The sequence below is a fragment of the Salarias fasciatus genome, chromosome 14, assembly GCF_902148845.1.
Source record: "Salarias fasciatus chromosome 14, fSalaFa1.1, whole genome shotgun sequence".
Classification (NCBI taxonomy): domain Eukaryota; kingdom Metazoa; phylum Chordata; class Actinopteri; order Blenniiformes; family Blenniidae; genus Salarias; species Salarias fasciatus.
Window position 1 is genome coordinate 19,291,523 of NC_043758.1, and position 26,162 is coordinate 19,317,684.

The following is a 26,162-nucleotide window of genomic DNA, read 5'->3' on the forward strand; positions in this document are numbered from 1 at the left end:
GCAGGCAATGTGATTTGAAAACCATAAATCACCACTGCTACAACTATGTGAATTAATATGCAACCCTTTTTTTTCTAGGAACATGTCTGCTGGATTTTTAAAACAAACCTCTGTCTCATAAGTGCTTTCACCTAAGGTTTCCTGTATTCTATACAGGCAAATATAAGGAGTGCTACTGGCAATGCAATTACAAGTGGTTGAAGAATAATTTCTGTCTCACCTCACAGCAAGAACATTCTGGGTTTAACTCGGTCTCTGTGGAGTTTACATGTTCTCACAAATACTCTTGTTTCCTCTCACAGGTATTAAATCAGTAGAACCTGCACAGTTGCAGCAGTTAACACAACTGACCAAGACTCAAGACACTGCTGGGGTTCGGTTCAGCATAATTTTTACCATTTAGCTTGAGCAATCACAACACTCAATTTGATTTTATTGAACAGTTTTCAGTTTGAGAACACGGTTGAGTAAAACTCCAGCAGGAGAAACTAGTATTTATTAAACCATGCTGAGAACTACAGGGCAGCATTGGAGGTGAGCCAGATGAAGAGCCACTGTGTCTACCTCCATGACGCCTCGCTAAAACCCTGTCCTCGGCACAGTGCCGCCGAGAAGCAGATGGACCAAGATGTTGGAATCTACGTGTGTCTGGAGCGACCGAGCTCCTGCGACGCAGCCGAGAAATGAGAGAAACCAGCACACATGAGTCAAACAGTTACTTTATTTATGTTCAGGTAAAAACATGAACCTGATGCAGTAAATTATTGCAGATCTTAGAAACCAGCACATGAACGATTGGGCCAGGAGAGCATACAGTGGCGCCCTCCCCTGGCCACAGACTGCAGGTGCACACCACGGTTTGTTCCAAGCCAGCAGTGCAAAGAAAAAAAAGTCAACTACAGCAAGAAAAAAAGACAATATAGAAAATTAAAATTAAAATAAAAAAAAAAAGGTAAAGCAGACATTCCCACCTCAAACAGGGTGTGAAACTGCATATATATTTTATTCCATAACTGAACTTGAAATGCTCTCTGGCCATGAAACGATGAAATGAGACCAGCCAAATTTGTGCCCAGCTACATTACGTGTTGAGGGTTGCTCAGAGCTTGGTCTACCAAGATAACCCTACACATCCAGTAGGGCCCAACAGAAAGACGCTAACTCTATGAAAACAAGAGCAAAAACAAAGTTACCTGATCAACACATCGGTTTACAACTCTTGGTGTGAGCCGAGGCTCCCTAGAATCAGGCCAGAACACAATCTCAACCCGGGGTAGGGGGAAATAAAAGATAATATGAGCTCGTCACTACCCGCATTCAACCAACTGCAACTCTCATAGTCAACAACTTGAAGCAAAGACACACGGTGGGAGGGGTGGGGAAGCCAAACCAAAAATGCAACACACGAACTGGGGCCCAATATAATACAGAACAAAATGTGAACAGACGAACCGAGGGGGGGAGACACGAAAACAAAGAGCTATTCTATCAAATGTTTAGAATGAGCAAAGTCTGCAAATTTGTCTGTACAAATGATCTTTGGAGCTAAAGTAAACCTAGCTTGCTCAATGGAACCCCCCCCCCCCCCCCCCCTTTTCTTTTTTCCCCCCCTTCCTCCCCCAACACCCAGAGATGCTGTCCACCGCTCTGGAGAGGAGACATCCCTTTTTTTTTAAATATCACATAGCAATGCAATTAAAATGTCACCCAGATGTTTTCATCTTTTTAACATTACTCAACTACTGATATAAGTGTTACACTCTCTCTTTTTTTTTATAGTTTAAGTTCTGAGTCATGGAACACCCTTCCATATTTTTTTTATTTTTTTTTTATTTTTTAACTTTTTTTTTTTTTGAGAGACGGGGGCAGCAAATATATATTTAAAGTCTTAATTTTTCTGCAAGCTGCTTTCTCTAACAAGAAGGCTGTACACGTAGCCTTAATGTATGTGATTACAAAAAAACTAAGAGGAAGTCATGATTTTAATCAGTTGCTGTAGAAGGCATTTTAATGTGAGATGTGGCGAGATCAGGAAAGGTGGAAAGACTGCTGGCCCTCGCGGGCCGCAATCAACAGTTTCTCTCGCATGATCTCTATGCTGGAGTAGTCAGGCAGCTTCAGGTAGTTGACGCAGGTCATGACTGAGGGGAGGAAGTCGTCCGGGTTCTCCGTCGACTCGAATGTTTTCCTCACAATCGTTAGAGGGGGGTTCAGGCTCCGGAAACCTGTCCGACGAGAGCGACAGCGTGAGCGTGCAGCACAGCCTTCTCAGCTTCGTATTAAAATCGGAGCGCGAGGTAGCGAGGCAGCTTACCTCCAACAGGCAGTCTCGGGCTTCCTGTGACAAACTGCAGGAAGAGTCTCTGCTGCTCGGCGTCGAAGCTGCTCAACACCTCGAACAGGAACCGGACTGCACGGCTGTGCACACACACACAAACACTCATAACGTCAGGCTCAACTCAAGTCTATCACAGTTCGCTGTTAAACAATTAGGAATGATTTTGTTTCAGAATGTACTTCACTGGTCTGAGAGGGTTACGAAATGTCTTGATAGTGTCAAAGTGAGTTAGAATTAAAGATAAAAGCAGAAGTTAAAGCAACTCATGTATAGTGTCTTAAACGCGCTCGTCTCACCTGTCGTGTGTGTAGCCGTGATCCGGCCGACAGCACTCCATCAGCGTCTTGACGTCCCACGTCTCTGATTTACTGCCGCACAGCAACTGGTCAAGCTAGACAGAGCACAGAACAAACCACTTGACTAAAAACAAATATTTTGCAAGTGCTGTAACGAAATGAACAGTCAAGACTTTTCATTTCAAAAAGCTGCGGCAAGAACATTTTACAAATCATGAAGTCCAACAACAAACTTCAATGAACAAGTATGACTTCTCTTTTTCTGAATTGATGAAAAGTAGAAGAAGGAAACTCCTCACCTCCTCGGGGTAGAAATACTGCAAGTGATGCAAGGGGAAGACCGACTCGAACCCTTCCCTAAATGACTCGAACTGTCTGGAAACTCCTTCGTTTAGAGTCCAATAAACCACCAACTAGGAGAAGAGAAGAAAAAAAACAAATGAATGAAGGAAGGGAACAACGGCGAGAGCTGGAAAGAAAGTGCAGCACATACCCTGAGGTACTCCTCCAGGTTGTAGATGGTGACTGGGACGTCTTTGCCACCTTTTTTCAGCTCGATGTTTGGGAATCCTGGAAGAGTGAAGTCCAGCCCCAGGTCCTCCACTGAGCAGCCGTTCATGTTGAGGCTCTCCAGAGCCTGCTGCAGGGTCTCCCTCGTCTGCTGGACGAACAAGGATTATCATAAACCACAGGAAGAGCAGAACAACCGACCTGTCGATTCATCTTACTCTATTATTTTCAGATTAGATGCTTTCATAAAAGACAGTTAAACCAAAAGAATCGAGCCGGACACATTCAAAAAGCAAACCTGTGAACGGTCCTGTTCCAGCCGCTTCTTCTGGCGGATAATATCCTCCAGGTGCTGGATGGACTTGGCCACGCTGGGATCAATGTTCACCAGGTCATGGGAGCTTATAGACATCTCGTGCCGAAGCATCCATTTATAGAAGGGCAGCCCCAGGGGCAGATCCAGCTGGAAAAAGGAGCAGAAATTATTTATTCAATCTAGGAAAAAACACATTTCTGCAGCACATGTTCATTTACCAGTGTCTGAAACCACAAAATATAACTGATGACATTTTGAATCGAATCTGAAAACGGATCAACGGAGCAGAAAATATGAGCATGTAAATAAAAACTTTTGTTACCAGTCTGAAGTCCATAATGGCTTTGGCCATGAGCTTTCCTAAGAAGCGGAACTTCATTTTGATTTTGGCTATGTGTGCTGGTTTGGTTGTCCTGCCGAAGGGAACAGCAAACAGTCCTCTGGAGCTGAACATGTACTTAGTCCCCTCCTGGTTTCCTGTTCAGTGTGATGGAAAGTGCAGTCAGTGACGAGCCAGCAAAACAAGTGAGCAGTGCCACACACACCAAGACCAAGAAGAAAAAAACACATTTTAACATCTTAATCAGATGAGACATGAACTCATGTCAGATTGCTCCATCATAAAGGTATTTATCGATGTGAGTTAACAAAGTGACAGGATGCAATAATGTACCTTTAGGATTGGCCAAAGTGACCTCTTCGCCTCTCCAAAGGCCAAGATCGGCCCGCTGAAGCTCCTGAGACACCAGAGCGTAGAACTCCAGAGTGGGTCCAAGACCTGTGCCAACCTGCGAGGACAGACCATTTAGAATCATCTTCCACGGCGGGCAAAATCTGGAGAAAAAAACTGCAGCACTGATAAAATAAAACAAACAATACCTCATTCTCGTACTGAATCTCCAGCATTGCCCTGGAACTACCGAGGTCCTGCATTACAGACTCCGCCTGTTTGAGCAGCTCGTCACGGTTTATCGTCCTCTGAACACAGAAGCACAAAAGGGAAATTCAGTGTCACAGAATCAGCAGGTCGACGGGTTTCATTCACCTTCAATGTACAGGCGTGATCCAACAAGGCAATGCATTGTTTGTTTTTTAAATTCTCCGAAACACACTGCACCTTTTTCCTGTCGAGGCGCGGTGCCACCCTGCTGTCCTGAGAGTCTGACTGGTTGATCTCAGGGTTTGTGTCCAGCAGGCGCTGCATGGCTCTGTCGCGGTCAAAGGCAGTTACGTAAAACAACATCTGCCGGGTGTCGAAGGGAAAGAAGAAGGGGCTGCGGAGAGAAAGAGCCGAATGACAGGTGACTACCAACTTCATTTATGTGACACTTTAAGTGCTTTTCTCAGCATTCAGCGGTGTGGAGCACCTACCAGGTCTTTCCAAGCTCGATGAGCCAAGTGGGGATGTTTCCCGTCATGATCACCAGCGGGTCTTGTAGCTGACGGTTGGCTTTGGCTGTCAACTTACTGTTGATGAACTCACTGGTAGGAACGATCTCCTTACATACAGCATTCTAGAAACAAACACATTTATTGTCACAAAAAACAGGTATCAGACTTTTTGTAGTTTGAAATGAAGGCAGCATACATTTTTGTGTTTACATTCTCATTGTTGTGACACTTACATCATACAAGTAGAACCAGTATCTACTGATGGAGTGCAGGACCCTCAGCAGCAGGTTGACCTCTAAAGAGGGGTCATCGAAGGTTATGGTCTCTGGTGGCTCCGAAGTGAGGTATGTCTCTAAAGGATTGATGACGCTGGGACACACACCATCTGTAAGAAATCCGCAGCTTTGATGAAAACATCCGCTCACACACGGCTCAGAAAAGACAAACAGGAAGCCACGGCAATGATGACCGATACTAAATGCTGCCAACTGATGCAGTAATTTGATACATTTTCTGAGACAATACAACTGAAAATAGGAGCCCAGCAGTCTGTTTATTTGACTAAAAAATGATGTGTGAATGAGTATCTTTCAAGGTATGATGATCTTCACAGCTTGAATGATGGCTAATAGATCCTCACCATGCCACAGCTCATCCTGCTTCTTGGCGTTGCGAGGCGAGGTTTTGGTGGGAGCAGTCTGGGCTCGGCCTCTTTTTCCACCCACAGCGTCTTTGCTGCCGTCCTCGTCCTCTCTCACAGGCTTATACCTGCCGGACACAACATTTTATCTCAATTTATCTTCACGGGCATGCAGACGTGTGCAACAAGACCCACAGTGCATCTCTCAATGGGTAGAACATACAAAAAAAAAAGATTAAACAGAACCTGCAGTTTAGTTGAGTTAATGCTCAGCACCTCACCATGTGAACATTAAATAAAATTTTGTTTCAGGAATCCAAGTCATTGCTCAAAGAAAATGAATACAGGTCTAGTCATGTTAGAAACGCATCATCACCATATTGTGTGCGTTTTGGTCCAGATGCCAGCTCGCCCGAGCGGGTTTGCTTCGTCGTCCGTCGACTCTCTCTCTTCTTCTGCCTGAAGACTGTACTGCCGCACAGCCTGATACACAGTCATGTTGTATGGGAGCAGGTGGTCACCGATGTAGAACTGTAGTCTGTGACGGACACTGCCAGAATTCAGGAACTGTGCTGCCTGAGGAGCCAAGAAATCACATAGAAAAATCACAGATCAAGGTCACAATGAACAGAATTATACGTGGATGAATGAATATTCATTCCTTTGCCAGCACAGTTAAAACTGCATACCAAGGACTCGTCGATTTCATCATCTGAACCATCGTCGTCGCTGTCTTCATCCTCCTCTCTGATTCGACCGTATCCTAGAAAGAGGACATTTAAATAGTAAAACAGAGAAAAACATAATAAAACAGCATGAATACTAATGAAGATTGAGAATGTAGCAGACTGCTGCCTTTAATGACGGCCTGAAACATACCATTTAAGAAACAGTGAATCACTTTACAGTTCTTTCAACCTATGAGAACAAGCCTCACCTCTGACCACAAGATACCTCTCGATGGCCTGCACCAGCGCCAAGGGGTCAATCTTCACAGGACCTCCTTTCCACTGTTTAACATTAGTGCAATCTGGGTGTCTTTGAAGCTGACACTTGAGCTGATGTGTGTTGAAGAACTTCAGTGCCTGAGACCCCCTGAAGAGAGAAAACAAATTAATGAGTGCACGACGTAGAGCGTGGCGTCAAAAGCTGGATTACAAGGTGAGTGGCGTCAAAGACCTGCTGCCGTTGCCATTTCCACTGGGGAAGTCATGCACTTTGACAGGGAACTGTTCCATTTGGCTCAGACAGCTGTTCATTTTGTGCACAAGTGCCAGGTAAGGCTGGTTCACTGAGGGGTCCATCCGGCCCACCGGCTCCATTCCTGGAACCTAAAAACCCACAAAGTCAAATATGCAATTAGGAAAGGCCGCAAACAAGAAGCAGGTCACCAAACATCCAAAGTGGGTGCACAGTGCCCCACCTTACAAGATAAAACAGTAAAAACATGTGTTTATGCTCTGCATGTTGCATTCAGAGAAACAGATTGACTAAAATCTGATGGTAACTTCAGACAATCTCTCACCGGACAGCCAGCGAACACATGGAGGAACCTCTTAAGCCGAACATCTCGACTCAGCAGGTCTCTGTCTGTGCCGGAGGTCAAATAGACCAAGAGCTGCTTCACCAGCCCGCTGTGCTGAATCTCAAAGGACGACACGTCCGACTCTGAGACAATACTGGAGATCTCCACGAGGCACTCCATACCACCGTCCACCTGGAAGACGCGTCATTGGATAGATGAGTCTTGGCATAGCCACACTTTGGAACTAAGGTAATGTTGGCTTCTAGCTGCTGAAGAGCTCGGTGACCTGATGCATTTAGATCGACAAAGTAAAGTCTGGAGTGTAGTTTTCTAGATGGTTGCTTACAGTTGGACATGATAAGAATAAACAATGTTTTAATGTTCTTACAGCATGTAGAGCTTCGCTGGAGTGTCGCCTGTCTGTATGAACTTTCACTGTGGTTCATTAAATGCAGCATGATGTTTATTTATAGTCAGAAAGCGCTAGGGCAAGACCTGCTCTACTGGAAGCGTCCGTACTGTTTTGCTACTTGCAACGTCACCTGCACACCTTGTTTTTCCCGAGGAAGTGAGGCCATTCTGTTACAAATTCCAAGTAAATGAGCAAATGGAAAGCAGCATGGCTATACTTTCTATGATCTTTGATTCACGTTGCATTTATGGGACCCGAGTTTGCTCAGTAAAAACATAAACATTAAAGACAATTTCCAATATGGTCATTTCTGTTGAATGCTAATAATCTATATCTTACCTGCAGGTTGAGCTGCTCAGTGGCTGTGCAAAGTCTCTGGAGTACATTCAGTGCAGGGTTGCTGCCGTCCACGTTTTCAGAGTTGAAGTAGCGCTCTACAAACTTACTCGCCTGTTCTTTGATCCAGGCCTTAATTTTGTCTCTAAATAGAGAGATTACACACACAGAAAACACTCATTTCATATATAAGTCCAGACATTAGTGAGCAGCTGATCATTCAACATAAAAAAAAAAACATTAAAAAGGCAAAACTGTTTCTGACCTTTCATCATCATACCTGTTATTTGAGATCGAGTCCTTCGGAGGTGCCCTCGCCAAACCACTCACGCCTGCTGTACGCGAGGGCTCCGAGTTGGCATTATTTGTCTGGGCACCCAACTTCCCCCAGGTCTTGGGATTGAGACTTGCCAAAAAGGATGATTTGGGTGACTGAGTACTGGTGGGGCTCTTGGCTGCATAGAAAATGAGATTAAGACGGTTACATGGAGAAGAAAAAGACACGCACAATCTTTGTCAATCACCAACATTTTCATCTGCCAGATTACACAGTAATCAGTTAAACGTTAATCACTAAAACAGAAAAAGCAATCTAATTAACCTCAATATCTTCATCCTTTATGAAAAATTAAGATCGCAAGAAAATATGGAGAAAAAAAATTCTAACTACTAAACAACTGTTTCCTGATGCTGCCGTTTGACTTGTACGATGCTCAGCAGGGAGCTCATTGATAAACCCACGGCTTATGTACTTCCCTTCTCCTGTCACAGCTCAAAAATGACAAGGACACAATCACTCACCCTGATTGTCTACTTTGTCATCGTCTCTTGGTGGCGAGTACTTGGGCCTTCTCGGCCCTCTTTTAGGGAGCCGTTTCCTCTTCAGGACATCACTTAACCGTCTGAATCGAGGAAAACAATAGTTTAGAAATGCATTAAAGCGGTTGTCTTGAACTAACACTGGCTCATTCATTTATTAAAAAATAAAGAAATATTGACACAGTGATCAGGAGCACACATTGCTGATTAAGAACACATAAGAAAAAAATATTACGATTTTCATTTTGGTGGTCACCTATTTCATGCATTTAACAGTAAGGGAATGTTGTGCAGAGACAAACAACTCTGCCAGAAATATATTTTTCTCACTGTTCTGTAAACAGCCAGACCAAACCATCAGTGGCCTCTGACTCACCCCTGCGGGCTGAGGTCCAGCGAGTCGTCCATGCTGTGCTGGAAGCTGGGTGAGCCCAGGTCAGGAGTCGCGTTGTTAGCAGAGGTGGTGGACGCGGTGCTGATGGTTGTGGTGCAGAGACTGGCAGTGCCACTTGGACAAGCCTTTGGTGGACTGGTGACAAGAAAGCTTTCAGACTCTGCCAGGTTCTTCACCTGGTGCATCACACCTGGAAGAGCCACACGGGAAAGACTGGTATTGCCACAGAGCTTTGAAGGGGGGGGCAGCATAAAATGCACACTTGTTTCTTGGAAGTGGTATCATAATGGTTTAATAACGAGATGCAGGGAGTACAAGGACTACTGTTTTTCTAGCATTTCTTTTTTAATTCAATAGTTTCTGATAAATGTCTTGTGCTTCTTTCGTGAATTTTTCAGCCAAAGGTTTTTAAAAACCGTCAGTAAAAAAAGTAAGTATCAAACCACTCCTCATTCAAAGTGACAAGCTTATCACTTATGTAAGCTTTGCTGTGCATTTTAACTGTTAAAGTTGTTGCATTTCATTTGTTCCAGTCACTTGTAGATGTGATTGAGTTTTTCACATGAACACTACCTTCTCTCCTGAAATAAACACTGAAGACATCAGGCAACTTCTGCATGAGGATCTCAGCCATCTGCAGAGAACCCACTACAATCTTCAGATCCTGGCTGGACAGCATGGAGGCAATGTGACTGTGGAGAACAAGACACACACATGGATGACGTTTCACTTCAATACGGACAAGAGCAACGTCTTTGTCTCTTGAAACTGAAGCGAGCCCGCCTGGTGCCGTCTCTTACCTGGACACAGCATGGTTCCTCAGCACATCCTTCAGCAGCTCTGCATCAGCAAAGTAGATGATCCTGAGGATGGCTCTAAGGCACTTGTGTCTGACAGCAGGGCCAGCTGAGGAGCTGTACACCTCGTACAAGACCCCAAACAGAGTTTTGATAAAGCACTTTGCCAGCTCAGGGTCCTCCTTCATTAACTGGGCTCGTGCGTCTTCTCGACGAACTTCTTGGTGACTCCCTGGAAATTCAAAGAGCAGGTGAGTTTAACTGCAAAAAAAAACAGGGTTTTAGATTTTTCTTTTCTTCCCCTCAATGACTGAAGTTAAAAATCAAGCTGTTTCACGAGTCTCTTTTGGAACTGTGATTCTCGTCAGAGGACACTCTAAATCCAAATTGCTCAACACTGATTTTCAGGGAAAAGACAATAACATTGTCATTCCAAGCAGGTGTTACCTGTGTTGGGGTTCGCAAGAGGGTTAGGCTTCCTCTGGATGCCACGGGCTGTTCCTGTGTCCTCATTGATCTGCTGCATAGAGTTGAAGTCAATTGTGTATACACGGCCCAGGGTTGACAAGCTGATTTCATCTTCCCCGTTCTGGTGAGCCGTCTGCAGGAGAGAGGGACCGCACAATGTCAAATATAGGTCAATAACATCGGTCAATGAAATTCAAGTCAGACATTCGTACCTCAATAATGCGGCTGTCGATGCGGTTGTAAGGATGCCACAGTCCCCGGTCGTCCCGCCACTGCCAGATGGCTCCCTCTGTTGTCTGAGCACTGCCCTTCTTCAGCATTACATCGACTGCAAAGATGCCCTCTCTCGGCAGGCACGGCATCAGCTCACTGGAGATGGAAATAAATGACTTTAGACAGGTTTTGCTGCATAATGACTTCACAGCTGTACTACATGCACTGAAGAAAAGAAATTACTGTTTTCCATCACCGCTGTCTCATGTATTCTAATTACGTCTTTAGGTAATCAAAAATCAAGAATAATCGTTAAAGAAGAGTTACAAAAGTGACATGCTACCCAATATTTTACTTTACCATTACAATATCTAACTCTGAAGGGGAACAATGCATACCAATTGCACAGTTCTCCTTTTTATATGTAATTACTCTACGTGTCCCATTGGGCCTAGAGTGACCTTAGCAAACAGATGTTACCATATGAGGGAAGTCAGCTCGTAAAGCTCCTGAGGACTTCGGGGTACAAGTTCAATCTGTTCCTGGCAGCTGCCATTTGATGCCCCACACAAGAGGAAGCGCAGAGTTTCTGCTATGTCTGTTGAGAAACAAACATCACGTCAGTCATTTTTGTAGTGACTTCTCTGTTCATGAAATATCTAATACTCCTGTCATACAGACAAAAGCCAGTAGGAAGCAAAGGAAAAAAAACCAACAACAAAATATCGCGCAAACGAAGTATTGCATGATAACATCGACAATGTTTATCCATCCAGTTGATGTGAAAAGATACCAACCCTTTTTGTAAGCACATTTTTATTGCTTAAATTGCAATAACTTCAGTGTGCATTTAAATGTAGGAACAGAAGCAGCAAAAACATCAAAACATTAAAAACCTCTCCTGCTGCGCTGACATTTGACTGGTGACTGCATCATGCCAAGGACGATCTTGCCAAGTTACCCTTTCAATACCGTTTCACACCAAAAAAGACCCACCCTGGATATTTTCTGAAATATGTAAGAGTTTTTTTCCTGATAGATTCCTTTTCACTTTTTATCTGTTCCTGAAATCTGTATCATGCATCAAAGGCCAGCGCACTTCAAACTACCTGCAGATAAATTCAAGCCAAACAGAAACTTTGATCATTGCACATGACAATAGATCCTCTAGATTAGAACCCATCTTGGTTCTTCTGGGTTCCTCTGCGCCTCAGAAACCTCAGTGTTTTGTTTGATCAGGCGTCTTTGGAAGCACACTCTCGTCAGCAGACCAAAAACTCTTCCAAAAAAATCACTTAAGAAATATCTCTAAAGTCAGAAAAATGTTGTCAAATTCTGACCTTCAACTGATCATTCATGTTTTCATTTCATCACGTATTTATTACTGCAATTCTCTTTTACTTGTTTTAACACAACTGCTTTTAAACTCCAAACTGTACAAAATACTCAGTAAGACTACTCACAGGTACGCTGAGAACATACCACATCACCCAGTTCTGTCCAGCCTCAGATTCACTTTAAATTTTAGGTCTCATGTTCCATGATGACGCCCCCCCAGTACATCTCAGACTTGCTGTGCCCCTACTCCTCACAGAGAACCCTTCGGTCTGCAGGCCAGAAACTCCCAGAGGTCCCATAGACACAGTTTAAAACCCGGGGAGACCGATTCTTTCAGGCTGTTGCCTCCAGACTCTGGAACCGCTTGCCCTGTCGCTCCATATGACCGAGTCTCTGGCCTCCTTCAAAAAAGATTTGAAGACACTCTTATTTAGAGAAGCTTTTAGCTGAATATCTCACCAGTGAAATCTACAATGTGTAAAATGTCCATCTTTTTATGTTGTACAGCACTTTGTGATTTTATCTGACGAAAGTGCTTCAGAGATAAACTTTAAGTTGAAATCACCACAGATGAGCAGCGTACAACCCAACCTTCCATCATGAATAAAGGGACTGATTTCTGCAATGGTGTTACTGCGTTGAGGACGTGATGGTGAGGAATGCCACTTATGCTCGACAACGCACAACGTGTTTCTTCCTTTTCTATTTAGCCAACAGTGAACCCATACTTTCATCACTGTTGTTCTCTCTGTTTTGTATCCGTTTGCTCCAGTTTTTTCTTTGTCTCCATCCATAGTTTATGTCTATGCTTATCTGCTGCAGCGGGCCATCAACACTGAAAAACCACCAGTCAGATAAAACAATGTGCTGAATACAGAAATTCAAAGAGTTGACCAGACAGCTCTGATTAATCTAAAGGTGAGTTCAGCAAAGCTTTCCTAAAATATTTTACTGATCAAAGTCAAGAATTAATTTACAGCTTGCGTTGTAGTCTCACATTTGAATCAATTATAAGGACATTTTATTCCAATTCTGAAAGTGAGCAGTACCACAGAAGCGTCTCCTCTACAATCCAACATGTCAATATGAAAAAAAATAACACTTGAGTCCTGGAAGAAAGAAAACTTTAAAGAGAAAGTACCTATCAGATTACAGAATGAATGTGACAGATGTAGTGACTCACTCTGCTTCATGAGCTGGACAGCCAGGCATGGGCAGTTGGAGCACATGAGCGAAAACATGCGCACCACCATGATGAACATCCCTGAGCTGAGCACAGGTGGGGTGACGACCAGCAGCTGCTGGATGTTGGTCAGAAGGTCCCGAGACGCCACCTCCTGCAGCAGGTTCTGTAGAGATCGTTCACAAACACATCAAGGGCATTAGCCAGGGTTTAGAAAGCAAACCGAGTGACGAAATCTCACAGAGGTGGCGTCAGAAGACGCACTGGACTGATACGGTACGGACCTCTTCATGTTGAAAGTTGTCCACTAGCCTGGCAAAACAGAGGCAAGTGCTTTCCACAGACTTTTTATCCTGGGGAAGAAGAAAGCAAAGAAACATTTAGAGAGCATGTCAGAGTTTCAAGACACAAAGATAAACCTTTTTTCAAGAGGAAATGTAAGGAAAACTGGCAGAATATTGTTTTGAAAGTGCAATGCTCGTTTTTCTGAAAGGTGGTAAAATATATTTAGGTGCTTCCATTACAATGTTCTGCTCATTACAGTGATGCCAATGTAGCTAGTGGTACTCAATAGCATCATTGTGTAACCTTCACATTAAGAGAACATGTAACCAATAGTTGTAATTACTGATACCCTTGCTGTAAAACCAACCACTGCATGATCAATAAATCACAACCAGATCACATTTTACAGGCTTAATGTCATGACGAAAACATACCTGGTGTGTGAGTCTCTGAGTCAACAGTGGCAGAGAATACGCCACAAAGTGGAACTCGTCTGGAGTAATGCTCTGGCAACAGTTAGCTGCAATGGCCAAAGCATTCCTCTGAGCATTGATGCTAAAAAATTCCAAGTAGAGGAGGCAGTCAGCTAGTCCACCCTGTGAGGAACGACATGCTCAGGTTATTTTGGTGTACGATTGTGGTCAGAGGACACCAGTAACAGGATAGAGGATACAACAAAAACAAAAAAAAAGATGAGTGCAACACTTACAGCCTGCAAAATGGCTTTGCTGTGTCTCCTTGACAACATCTCCAAGGCAGTCAGGGCCTGCTCTGCGACGTCAATGAACTGTATCACCTTAAGCTGCAGTCAAGCAGGTGGAGCAGAAGATTAGCATATTGAAAGGCCACTATAGAAAAATTAACATATGATTAGGTCAAGAGAGCAGGGTTTTTTTTTCTTTACCTTGTCCAGGAAAACAGGAATAGCATCGACCACAACAGCAGATGATCGAGGGAGAGCCTCCATCATGTAGGTGAGTGCACGTGAGGCATGATTCATCTGAGAGAAAAGACATTGAAATATATCATAAAAACGAAAAAAAAAAAAAGAACCAACAGCTCAAAACGATCACCAAAAGCTCATCATACTCACAATGTCAAAATTATGCTCCATCTGTAACAGTGTAATCTGTGAAAGAAAAGAAATCAAGACCAGTGATTTTTCTTGCCGACTGAATGCATTTACATACGATGGTAAAGCTCAAGTACAGCCCTAAATCACAAAACAAGGCAAGACTTACCAGAGCGGGCACCACGCTCTTAACCGGGAATCCCCCGAGTGTCTCCTCGTTGCCCATCACCAACAGCTGGCACATCTCGATGGCCGCTTGGAGCTGCTGAGATTCGTCGCCTGTGGCCTGGAGGCCCTGCAGCAGCTGCTGAGCCTTGGAGCCTGGAAACAGAGGTGGAATGGTTAGCGGGTCTCCATTTCATGTCAACGTAGGAGTCACAGAAGTGCACTCACTGGCTCCGCTGCCTATGGTCCGGTGAAACAGTTGTGACATCCTAGGTCCAAGAGGTCCAAAGAGATGTGGAGGGAGACCTCGTGCTTCAAGCAGAGCTATAAGGAAAAAAACTGGTTTTTCAGCAGCTGTGAAGGGTGGTTCACAATACCTACATAAGTCACGATTTTCCAGTTTTTCTGGATCAAGTTATCAGTTATTTGGTGTCACAGGAGCTGGGAAGTTAGGCTAGTGATTTGTTTGTGCAGTTACAGTGAGCCACGCAGAAAGAAAGTCAAGAAAAAAAAAAAGCAAAAGATCCTGCTGTCCCATCAACGAAGGAAAAACAAAATTCACGTTTTTTTTCTTGAAAAAAGCTTTTTAAAGAAATTATTACTTATTACTTATTATTAATATTAATGACATGGATATAAAAAAATAAACTAAATACAAAGAAGCAAAACAAAATAAGACATGCACATCATCAATTTATTTAACTTTGGTTCATTTAATTTCATGCCGTTATTTTCATTAAACTTGCTTTGTTGAATTCTTTAAACCATTCAATGAGTTGTGGGATTGTGAAAGTGTTGAAGGGCAGGTCGAAATCTCAGTATGGTGTTTGTTACATCTGGCCTGCGAGATCCGAACATTCAACTATGTACAAAGCAAAGGCGCATCTTTTATCACAGCACATATGGCTCGTTTTTTTCCCTCATATGCAGAGAACGCGGCAGAAGGCCCGAGTCTTTTCACTGTTTCAACCATCAGTTTTTCACCTTCAAATAGAAGAACATCCATCCATCCATCCATGAAAAGTAGGGTTATGGGATAAAATCACGTCAATGGGGACTGCAATAAAGTTCAGGTTGATTGCTGTGGGCTTTCGGCTCATTTTCTCAATACTGTGACAAACAACAGTGGGGTTCAGCCCAGGGGGCAAACAAGTCGAATTGGAGCGGACACATGAGTGGGAATGTTTGATGTGCTTTCATTTTTGGAGTAAGTTTCAACCAGCTTCAGCAATTATCATTTATTGGCTATGGACCAGCATCTTGGCTATCTTTTTATGTAAAACACTGAAAGTACGATATTTAACTGGAGTTTCTAGAAAAGCCGAGTACCTATATTTACATCCAAATGATTACAAATTCAGTTCACAGTAGTGTAAGAGCTACTCCAACACCACTTTTACTATGACGGTGTAAATGCAATTTTTAGACTGTCATTGTGGAACACGGACATTTGATTTCAGAGTAGAGTACAGCATTATTTTATTAATCCCACACTGGGAAATTCATTTGATTTCAGTCACACTATGTTGTGTTCCAGCCTGAATGTCACTGGTACATCTCACTGCTGCCACGCAAGGACAGAGATGTTCTTTTTTTCTCCCCTTGAATGTTTTCAAAGAGGGAGGTAAAAATACTTGCATATGAAAGAACTCAAAACTTCACTCCTAAGTTAATGTTTAGGCTGACACATATTCATGAGGGCCCTTGTTGACTGCTTGTAGATACGAGAGATCAGTTTGGGGTCAGTTTGGGTTTCTTTGTTGTGAGCAACGAGTGCAATGTGCAAAGTACACCTACAAAGAATTTAAAATTTGAGTTGGACTCTTCTCTATGTACAATCAGTAATTGAGCTTTATATCATGGGTCTGGTGAATGAAGCCGACTGCAGCGTTATGGATCAAACTCAGCCACTCCTCACTTGTTCCTGGCCTTCATGAAACAATATTGGAGACAGGTTAAGCCTGGTTGTTGATGGTTTATCCTGCTTATGTGAGACACCTCTTTGGGTGTGTACTTTCTTAGCTGTGACCAAATCAATAAAAACCCTAAGAGTTAGTTTAAACATACCTTGAAGTCTTCCCATTTCAGAGTCGTCAGACTCACTCTCTCCGGAGGTGGTCATACCCACTGCTCCAGCAACGGAGCTTGAAGCTGCAAACAGAGAAGAAAAAAAACTGTCAACTTCCATGTGGTCGTAAAAAACTCAGTGGGCTTCAGTTTCACATCCAGATCATATATTGAGAAAATACTACCATGTTGATGTTTCTACAGATAAAATAATTCAGCCACAGCCCAGTCCGAGTGTAGCACCAGAGTAGTGAATGTGTTTACCTTGGTTCTCTTCAAGTTACTTGACTAATGAGGCTTTTTGCACTCTGTGGTACAGCTGCAGCCTGGCTCAGGCAGATTTGCTTTCACACATACCCGTTTCAGCACATCTAACTGCATACAAGTGACTGAATCTTTAGCTCAGTCCTGATGAACTACCATCTTCAAGCCTGAGGTCATGGATTATACAAACAGAAGTGCAGCATGACAAGTACCTGAAGCTCCTTGTGAAGCCTCATCAGTGCGAGCCGCTGATGAGTTGGCCCCGTCTTGGTTGTTGTCAGAGTCGGCCATTTTCTCTTGTCGGCGAGCGTCGGCTGCTCCGCGCTTGCCCAGGCCTGAGCCCCGCCGACTGGAACAGGAATACCAACTGATATCAGATTGCATTATCTCGCGCTCCATCATAACACGTTGTACAAAACGTACACTTTGATTTCTCCAAGTTATTTGGACTATAATAATACTATTATTATAAAAATAATAATGCAAGTGTTCTCAGCTTTAATGTTTAACAGCAACATGTTAACATGCTCGCATGACATTAATATTTGGGGAATGGCAGGTTAACATGGTTTGGCGACATGTGATTCCACTTCATCATGGGAAATAGATGTTTTGTCACTCTGAGGTTCCCGCGTACATAGAGATGTTTGATTCCCACTGTTCTATGCATGTCTTTTGCAACTTAAACCTGTCAGTCATTAACGTGAGTTAATCAATAGCCACTGCGGAGCTAAAGTCGTTAGAGTTTGCCATTCAGCGGGAGCGATCCGTAGTCTGTCTCATTCTATTAACATATTTGTACAACAACAAATTACTTTCCAAGTAGAGTGGACTGAAACACTTATTTACTATTGTTGGAACACAATTTTCTGTGAAAACTCCAGGATGTAGAAGCAATTGCAGTATTTTTTCATCTTTAACTTTCAAAAGGCCACAGAAAAATCATTTCCACCCCATTGACACAAAAGAAAAGGTTTAAAACACGTACACTTCTTGAGCATACTACAACATCAAGAGACATTGAAATAGATGTCAAATTCAAAAGATGAAATTGGAAATATGAAAGAAAATCTGTGATTTAAATATTTCTATTGATTAACAGCTCCTGAAAACATTTTGATACATTATTTGCAACACCTGCTTTGAACAGACACTGACCATGTCCGCCATTAAAATTATTCTGAGCATTCAGTTCTGATCTGTACCTGGTGCTGGCACAGGAGCCCGTGGTCTTCTGGCGTGTGCTCCGCCGACAACTGGGGAGCTCTGCTGGAGGAGACTCGCTACGCTTCTTAGTTGATTTCCTCAAACCTGCAGTGGAAAAAGGAGCATCGGAACGTCAAGCCAACTGACGCTGGTATCAAATGCTCCAGACTACTTGATGAACTCAATGCAAGTCAAAAACGGCAAGATAGCTGGATTGATTTTAACGTCAAATCATCTCCAAGCTTTTCAACGAACCCGCCTGAGCACCATGTTTAGGTAAACAACAGGAATGAACTCGACACCACAGTATACTGGATGAATGATTGTTTCCCTCAAAAAGTCAGATGAAATAAGCAAGATAAAGGTTCAGAGGGCGACTGATGCTGAGCATTGCTTCCAAAGTTTGACTTCAGCATGCAGTGAAAGCTCTGCTGTTGACTGCTCAGAGCTCTGTACAACTGGCTGGACGGATATTTATAGCAACACAACCATGGCTCCATGACAGGACAACCTTCATGTTGGATCTGCAACTCATAATTCAGTAGTACAAAAATAAAACAGGAAAAAAAACTGATCAACTGAAAAACAAACATACACAAACAATTCACTGTAAACTTCCACTTCCCTGAACTGCATTTTCTACTTGATCTTAAACTACACCTGATTAAACATTTACCTCATAGTCGAGCCAGTGAGTACTCGCAACAAACTAACTTTATATTAGGACCTGTTACTAATTAAAGCTCAATGAATGAGTGAAAAGTCAAAAAGAAGCTTTGGATCACATGCAGTAGGTGTTCACTCACCATTTCAGCTGAGAAAAACGTGCATGTGGGGGTTGTCAGATATAGGTACTAAGAGAGTGATGATGGTGGTTGGTTTTGACACTCGTGGCTTACAAGTCCTTCCCTGCCCTCAAACATACCGGTGGTCAGCTGGTGGGCCGACACACGACAGGAGGGGCTGGGGCCCGTGGCACAGGTCCCACCAGTTACTACCCTGCCACCTGGCGAGAACAGCCTGACCCCACACTGACCTGAGCAGCCTACACTCCCTGCACTACATAAACCCCATTTCTACTGTTTCATATGTGTCGGACCACCTTTAAATGCCAAGACATTTTAGCTATGATTCACTATGCTGATAGCTGTGACCGGGCATCACCCAGGTGAGTGAATTTATCAGAAAAAAAAAAATGGATTTCTTAAATTTCATTCAATATGGTAACCGTAATGTATTGGAGTTGAGGCTTGGTTGATCTAAGCTTATTTTTGGATCAATATGATACAAACCAGTGCAATATCGACACATCGAAGTGACTGAGCACTCAAGTCCAGAATATTTCTCTTATTTTAGATCATGACATTTGTAAAGACTGCTTCCAGTGATTTGTCAATAAGATGGAGCCATAAAAAAAGTAAGTGATTCGTTTTATAAAAAGGGGTACTGTGCAGGTTTTACTTGCAGCTTGTTTGTAGATAAGAAGAACAAACTGAACTTTTTGCAATGCCCCCTCCTCTCAGGCTTCTGTCGACTTTGTTTTGGAAAACTGAAACACGGACAAGATGAACTCATAATAGAGCAAGCACAATCAAAGGTACCAAATCTGCAACAGGTTTCCGCTGATCAAAACGTAGTTACTCTGAAATATTTCAGTTGTGATAGGGATCTCCAGAACATCTAACACATTGGCTATAAAAAGAATGTACAGCTGTCTCCCAAAAAATAAATAAATGAATAAAATTGTTTTACAGCAAAGGCAAATCCGTAGTGATGTTTATCTAAACTCAGTACACGATGCTGAGAGTATTAACTCTAAAATTATGTTAAGATGATCCCAGCAACAATGCACTGATAACATGTGCTTCTTAAGCACATTAGGACAGTTCAAGCCCACACTATCACACTAAGCACTAACACAATCATGACAACATTCTTCAATCAATAGTCACAAGACAGGAGAAAGACTGCAAAGGCTGATTCACTCCGACTGCACTCTTTTCAAAACATCTCAATGAAACCCGGCTCTTTTGAGCTCTTCTCCGGGGTCGGGCTGCTCGTCCTCCAGTGTGAAATGTGAGCCCGCTCAAGAGGATCCTCAAGTCCCAACTCATCACGTGAACCGATATTCCAGGAAAAACATAGGCGTGTGTTTTATTGTACATACTGTGTGGGCTGGGTACCGTTTAACGGTACCTCAGTGGTACCGACCGAAAAACTTCGGTATATACTGGTACCGAACAAGAGACGTGTGTACGGGTATCAGTTTTGGTTATTGAAGTGGCTGCGTGGTCAATAAACATGCGCGGAAACGATCGTTCAGTTTGTCTCTTTTACTGAAAAAACGGTGCATCGCATCATTCAACATGTTACCACGTCTTACCGGCTCACACCTCTTTTTCTAACAACATGCAGAGAGAGGCTCAGAGAGAGCCTGCAGCGGCTGCAGCGCCATTCTTCCTCTGTGGTGTCGGTGTAAAATAAGGTTGAGCATGCAAACAGCACACCTAGTGGCATGAAGTGCAAATGCAGTCATGGCATCGTCTGTGCTCCATGAAGGCAGGTACCAAAAAAAGTACCGTTCAGGAACCGGTACCGAACGTGAGGTATCGAAAAAGTACTTGTGCCTGAAAAATATCTAACGGTACCCAGCCCTAGTTCCAAGTGTAACTCAATGTTGTTACATGTGACGTGTACACAGAGTGAGAGCTGCACGTCTGAGGAAAATCTTTGTGAAATACTTGATCTGATTAACCTAGACAGAGTTTTATTAGGATTGGGCTCTGTGGTGTGCTGTAAACTGGTGACAGCTACAAACATCAGCGTCAGCAAAGCAGAGTGAGGTTTTCTAATCGGTGCTGTGACATTTAATCGCAGAGATAGAAGCTTCATCCCAGCACATGAGAACAATTTGCTGACGCCCTGCGAGCCAGCTCTGTTCAAAGCCCCAATCTTTGAACACAATCAACAACAAATTCCCAAGTAGACATTAATGTAGTTAATGTATCCTCTGCATTAAAAAAAAAAAAAAAAAAAAAAAAAAATTGTGAAGAAACCATGTAAACGGTTGAATTAACGGAAAGTGACTCACTTGCTAGTTTAGCTTGTAATCCTGACGGCCCGGGTTTGGAGCTCTCGGTTTTGGAGGATCCAGGAAGGGACAGTTTGGGTTTTGGCAGGTTGACTTTGGGGTTGAAGCGAGCTGGCCACTCAAATTTCGACGAGCTGGTGGCTTTGGCCTGCTCCTTGTCCCGTGTGCTGCGGCGAGGGGAGGGGCTGGACGCTGAGCGGGAGCGGCGGGCCTTGGTCTGGTCTTTTCCTTGCTTGACTCTGGCGCCCTGCGTGGCGGCGCTGTTGGTGCCTGTGGCGGAGGAGGACGATGAAGTGGAGGCGGAGGAGGAGGAGTCTGTCACGTTGCTACACCCAGCTTTGGCTGAGGCGGCCGATTTAGACGCCAGCTTGGTGGGTTTTGCAGTTCTGCCCTCGGTACGGTTGGGGAGGGACCCAGCGGTGCTACTAAGACCAGCCACAGAGTCCACCTTCTTCCGTTTCTGTACTGATGAGGTCCCAGTGGCCACGCTCTTCTTGCTCTGACCTCGCCCTGACGGCGCAGGCGCTTCTGAAGCAAGAGATCGCTTCTTGGATTTGGCTGGGGTTTTCTTGGTCTCTGAGGTATTGTCGCGGGATGGTGGGAGTGATTTGGACTTCTTTGCTGGGGTGGGTCCAAAGGTGCTGATTTGGTCGGGAGCTTCGCTTCTCTTCAACCCTCGAGTGCCTTCGCTCTTTGACTGGTGGCCTGGTCGCTCTTGTTCAGATGTTCCTGCAGCCTCGGGCTCGTCTTGCAGCACAAATGAAGCCACGGATAGAGCGAGACCACTTCTGTCAGGAAGCAACAGGAAACAACACTTAGAACACGTCTGAAACTATGAAAGTCATCAACAGCAGTGACTGTAATTACACAAAAGTGAAAAGCAACCTCTCTCTCACTCACACACACCACACACACACACGACTAGAAAATAGGGGTACCTTCTTGAGCTGTGCCCTCTGGACTGGCCAGCGGCTGAGCTGGCTGTGGCTTTGGGAGGGTTAGAATTAGGTCTTCTACTTTCAGGAGGGGAATTTGCTTTATGTTTAACCTGCTCTGACTGCAACCTGTAAGGTTGGAAATTAAAGAGCAAGGAAGAGTATGGGTTTCTGTCATCAAGCCACATGAAAGAGTTGAGCAATCTCCATATCACTTCGCCTGATGATGAAATCTGCATATCTAGTGATCATTAACACCTATAGAACGGCACCACCAACAGCTTCAACCCACCTCATCATCATTTGACAATGTTAAAAGAACATGAGATAAGCCGCTCTCTTGGTTATTGAGGTCAACACAACCAGAAGCAGTATGTTCGAAATTCACTTTATCAGCTAACAGCCCTCCGCATGACCCCTGTAACTTGAGCCCACTAAATAACAATTATCTCACATTTAATTGAAGAAAAGCACAAACTAACACTTTTCCCACATACTGTAATGAATTGACGTTTGATTAACACAGAGGTGTACTCACCTTCCCGTGACTGTGTGGTCTTGTGGCTGGGCCGCAGCAGTGTTCCTCTGTGAACGGCGCAGTGACCCCCCTGGATTGGAATTAGGCCGGTTGGACATTGGCACCTCTCTCCTGAAGGGACATACCCTTTCTAGACACTACCATTCACTGGAATCAAACAGAAGCAGAGAAGAGTTCAGAATAAATGTGAAGGTAAGCTTGGAACTGTTTTTGTCCACAGGTTCAAACAGTATTTTATGGTGGGACTGACACAATCATGCACATAAACGATTTTCTCATACTACCATCAAGAAGAAATGTGCTGCTGAACAACAGGTAAAAGGAAATTTGATATAAGACTAAACATATTAGGGGAAACTAAGTTAAACATCCCCAAATTATAAGATTACCTTCACATTTCTAAAAAGCTTTGAAACCAGCAGTTTATTTTGAATTTATAAAAAAGGAAAATCAGGCCTGAGAGATGATGGCAGAGGATGGAATCAGTTTCATGCAACTAGTGAGTTAATGACATTAGCAATGCCTGATGTGGTTAAAACTCATTAAACCAGACTGGTTAAAAAAATATATCAAACAAGACCAATACAACGCAATCTCGATGCTTCACGTTCAGAACAAAATAAATATCACCGACTGGCTGATTTGATCAGCGTTTCAAAGACGACACCGTGAATATTGGTGATAAAAATACGCCACTCTTGTCCAGCTCACAGGGCCATGCTAGGCCTGCACTGACAGTGCATCCTCGTCTTTGTTATTCGTCTATCCTGACAACTGGTGCATCACACTCAGTGCATGATGCGAGTCGTTGTTGAGCACATCCAGTACCGATCAGCCTCAGATGGTCGCACATACTTTGTTTCCTTCACACACCGCGACACACAGCCACGACTGGATCTAATTTTGCTCTCCTTCGTTTACAGAGGCCTGTATTTCTGACGTAGTTGTCTGCCACCACAGACCAACGTTAGCATGTTTAGCTACTCGTAGCCAGTCCCATGTATTTTGACAGTAGCCCAGTCACGAACGCAGCTTCATTAAATACTGAAACGACCTAAATATGAAGCTTGAAGCGAGTAACTGTAGGAGCTATTGATGAGAAAACGCATACCAGACGAGTTTCAGGGGATGGTAACACAGAACGCCAACGAATGTAGCAATAGCGCCATGGAAATGCGTAGTTGGCGTACCGGTGTGTCAACCTATTTAGCTAGATAGCAACGAAACCAACGCCAAATTTCCACAGCATAATAACCCATACAATCAGACAATGTGTTGCAAAATGGCAAATACGGCCTCCTAACAGGAAAACAAACGATCACGTTCACTTGTGATTAGTTACACACCGAAAATGGCAGCATCGACTGGATCCATCTTTAATAAAATAAAGCTAGCAAGTTACTGGTAAACCAGCTACTGGTTAACTGGGTTTTCCAACTGCCATGGAAATGTGGAATGCGTCTGGCTGACAAGTCTGAAAAATATGCGTACATGTTTCGCACGCAAGTTAGCTCACCTCTCTACTGTGTGATGGGCCGATCGAGTCCGAAATACACAACTGTCACGTCGGCAGGTACAGACACAGACACAGCAGCTCTCTTAGCAACTGTTAACGCGATAGTGGACCAAAGTACAGCTAACCTAACGTTGCCGAACCGTGAGGATCAATGTTTTCTAAGCTCTCTTAAGGCCAATGCCTGCCTCTCACTGAGGCGCTAGCGCTAGCGATTTAGCTTCCGATAGCCAACAGGAACATGTTATCTGCTAACAAACGTGCTCATAAAAACACACGGTTCACGTTTAGAGGTACAAAAGACGCCGAATAAACGTTGATATCCGTTAAACGGCGAGTTTCTAGGTCAGGAATGCAGAAACACGGCAAGTTAATTATTAGCAAGCTAGTGCTACATTAGCTAAGTTAGACTGCAAACGGCTCTACAATGACCGCAAACATTAAGCTGACAAAAATAAACACGTTGCTAATAACCATACGAGCGACCGTATCTTCTCCTTATTAATGTAAAGAGTTGTCCGGTTGACGGCGAATCACTGACCGTATCAACAAGGAATTAGCTGCCGCAGGACAGTCACGCAGCTGACGTTAAATCAAACAAGAGCGTTATAGCTATTACCAGCTAACCTTGGCATGCAAGCTAATTATCACTAGCCAGCCTTGTTGTCGCTGGCTAAAGCTTTGCCAAATCGACAGGATGTAATGAACTCTCTAATACGAATGACACCTTTGGTTTCCATTTACTAATTCGGCGTCTTTAATAGTAATTTTGTTCAAATGCAGCGAACATTTTACAAGTTGTTTAGCTAGCAGCTAGCATGTTAGCTAGCAAAAAAAAAAGAGAAGAAATGGCCTCTGATACCTTTTAGACACAAAAAAACAGGAAAGCAGGAACGGGATTCGAGATATTTTCGACACAAACAATCACAATTCCTAGAATATATCTCGACACTGATTAACTTCGAGACTCCAATAGACAGTTGACTGAGATGTCAGTGAGCATTTCTTAGCTTTGGTATAATATTGTTACCTATTTGTTCCAGTGTTGTAGTTGTAACAGACAGTGCACCAGCTCCTCTTTTCTCTCTCTAACCCTGCTAGTTTCACATCAGCTGAGGGGCCTATAACTGCAATATACATCCGCGTGATTCATCCGCTCGGGGACTACTTTGTTTAAGGGGCTTTTTAGCATCAGCTTGTTTTTTTTTTGTTTTTTGTTTTTTTAGCCACAAAGAGCTGCGGCTAGTGCTCGCCTCTCTGCTTTGAGAACATTTCCATCGTACATAAAAATATATATATTTGCATATATAATTAAAATTAAAGACAGAACTTTGCTTCTGAGTCCACGCAGACGATCGCCGCAGCACTGCAATCACTAGTAACGTTGGCTTGGTCGCAAATTAATAAATATCAATCCGCTGGGTCGTGACCCTCCCCTCCCCTCCCCCTCCACCCTCCGTCCTTTTAAATGCACCGACATCAAACACCCATTTATATGCAGTAATAAGAAGTTATTTTTCAAAGTCCATTATTACCTTGAATGTGAAACAAAGTAGTCGCCAGACCGGATCTGCTGTGGGTCAGTGGCATTCCCAGTTGTCATGGTTACGGCCCTGCGTCCACAATGGCGTCCTTGCTTGGGTCAGGAGGACCTCCCTCCACCTGAGGACCTCCTCCAACTACAGATTAACACGAATCATAAACAATACATTTCCTGTAAACCACACTGTGTGAAAAAAAAAAATAAACAGTGAATTGGAAGTCTACTCAATTTTATTTTCATGCACATCAGGAAACATGTTTCCCCCATCCAAAGAAAACATGTTTTCTGATGTGCATAAACTTATGCACACATACAAGAAGAGATAAAAGAAATATGAAGCCTGTTTGTGACGTCTGCCTGTGTTTACATGTAGAGCCAGAAGAATATGGACCAGACCAGTGTGCTGAGAGTGATTGTTCCTACTTTGTTAGAAAATGGTTGGTCCTTATTTCTCTTGAGCATAAATGATGGTTGCCAATGATGTTGGCGACATCAAAGATAGCACT

At 43.5% G+C, this 26,162-nt stretch overlaps 1 protein-coding gene across 3 annotated transcripts; it reads right to left on the minus strand.

Moving 5' to 3' along the window:
- Window positions 1–703: 703 nt before the first annotated feature.
- Window positions 704–25,248, minus strand: trip12 (thyroid hormone receptor interactor 12). 3 transcript variants are annotated; one of them, XM_030107880.1, is made up of 42 exons: window positions 25,144–25,248; window positions 22,601–22,747; window positions 22,066–22,191; window positions 21,128–21,915; window positions 18,036–18,141; window positions 17,043–17,179; window positions 16,567–16,650; window positions 14,728–14,823; window positions 14,504–14,655; window positions 14,356–14,391; window positions 14,167–14,262; window positions 13,972–14,064; window positions 13,697–13,858; window positions 13,262–13,330; window positions 12,978–13,143; window positions 10,937–11,054; window positions 10,456–10,612; window positions 10,223–10,376; window positions 9,779–10,007; window positions 9,552–9,670; window positions 8,961–9,168; window positions 8,567–8,667; window positions 8,046–8,220; window positions 7,769–7,910; window positions 7,018–7,209; window positions 6,672–6,823; window positions 6,430–6,587; window positions 6,182–6,255; window positions 5,869–6,068; window positions 5,493–5,620; window positions 5,086–5,237; window positions 4,832–4,974; window positions 4,578–4,734; window positions 4,340–4,438; window positions 4,134–4,248; window positions 3,783–3,937; window positions 3,443–3,607; window positions 3,128–3,295; window positions 2,934–3,047; window positions 2,635–2,729; window positions 2,315–2,418; window positions 704–2,225 (listed from the first exon to the last, which is right to left on the minus strand). In XM_030107880.1, the coding sequence occupies exons 2-42, from the start codon at window positions 22,696–22,698 to the stop codon at window positions 2,029–2,031; spliced, it is 6,180 nt and encodes a 2,059-aa protein (XP_029963740.1). In that variant the 5' UTR covers window positions 22,699–22,747; window positions 25,144–25,248; the 3' UTR covers window positions 704–2,028. The 3 variants fall into 3 exon arrangements, with proteins under 3 accessions (XP_029963740.1, XP_029963741.1, XP_029963742.1); XM_030107881.1 differs by lacking the exon at window positions 25,144–25,248 and having other exon boundaries at window positions 2,029–2,225; window positions 3,128–3,292; window positions 22,601–22,698; XM_030107882.1 differs by lacking the exons at window positions 22,066–22,191; window positions 25,144–25,248 and having other exon boundaries at window positions 2,029–2,225; window positions 3,128–3,292; window positions 22,601–22,698.
- Between the last annotated feature and the right edge of the window lie 914 nt (window positions 25,249–26,162).

Excerpts from the sequence above, each read along its gene's own strand:
- trip12 (XM_030107880.1), bottom strand. The coding sequence starts at position 22,698 with ATGTCCAACCGGCCTAATTCCAATCCAGGGGGGTCACTGCGCCGTTCA. Across the intron at positions 14,065-14,166 it reads TTCCTGTTTTCCTGGACAAG|CTTAAGGTGATACAGTTCAT; the intron begins GTAAAGAAAAAA and ends GCTTGACTGCAG. Across the intron at positions 13,144-13,261 it reads ACAACTTTCAACATGAAGAG|AACCTGCTGCAGGAGGTGGC; the intron begins GTCCGTACCGTA and ends CGATCTCTACAG.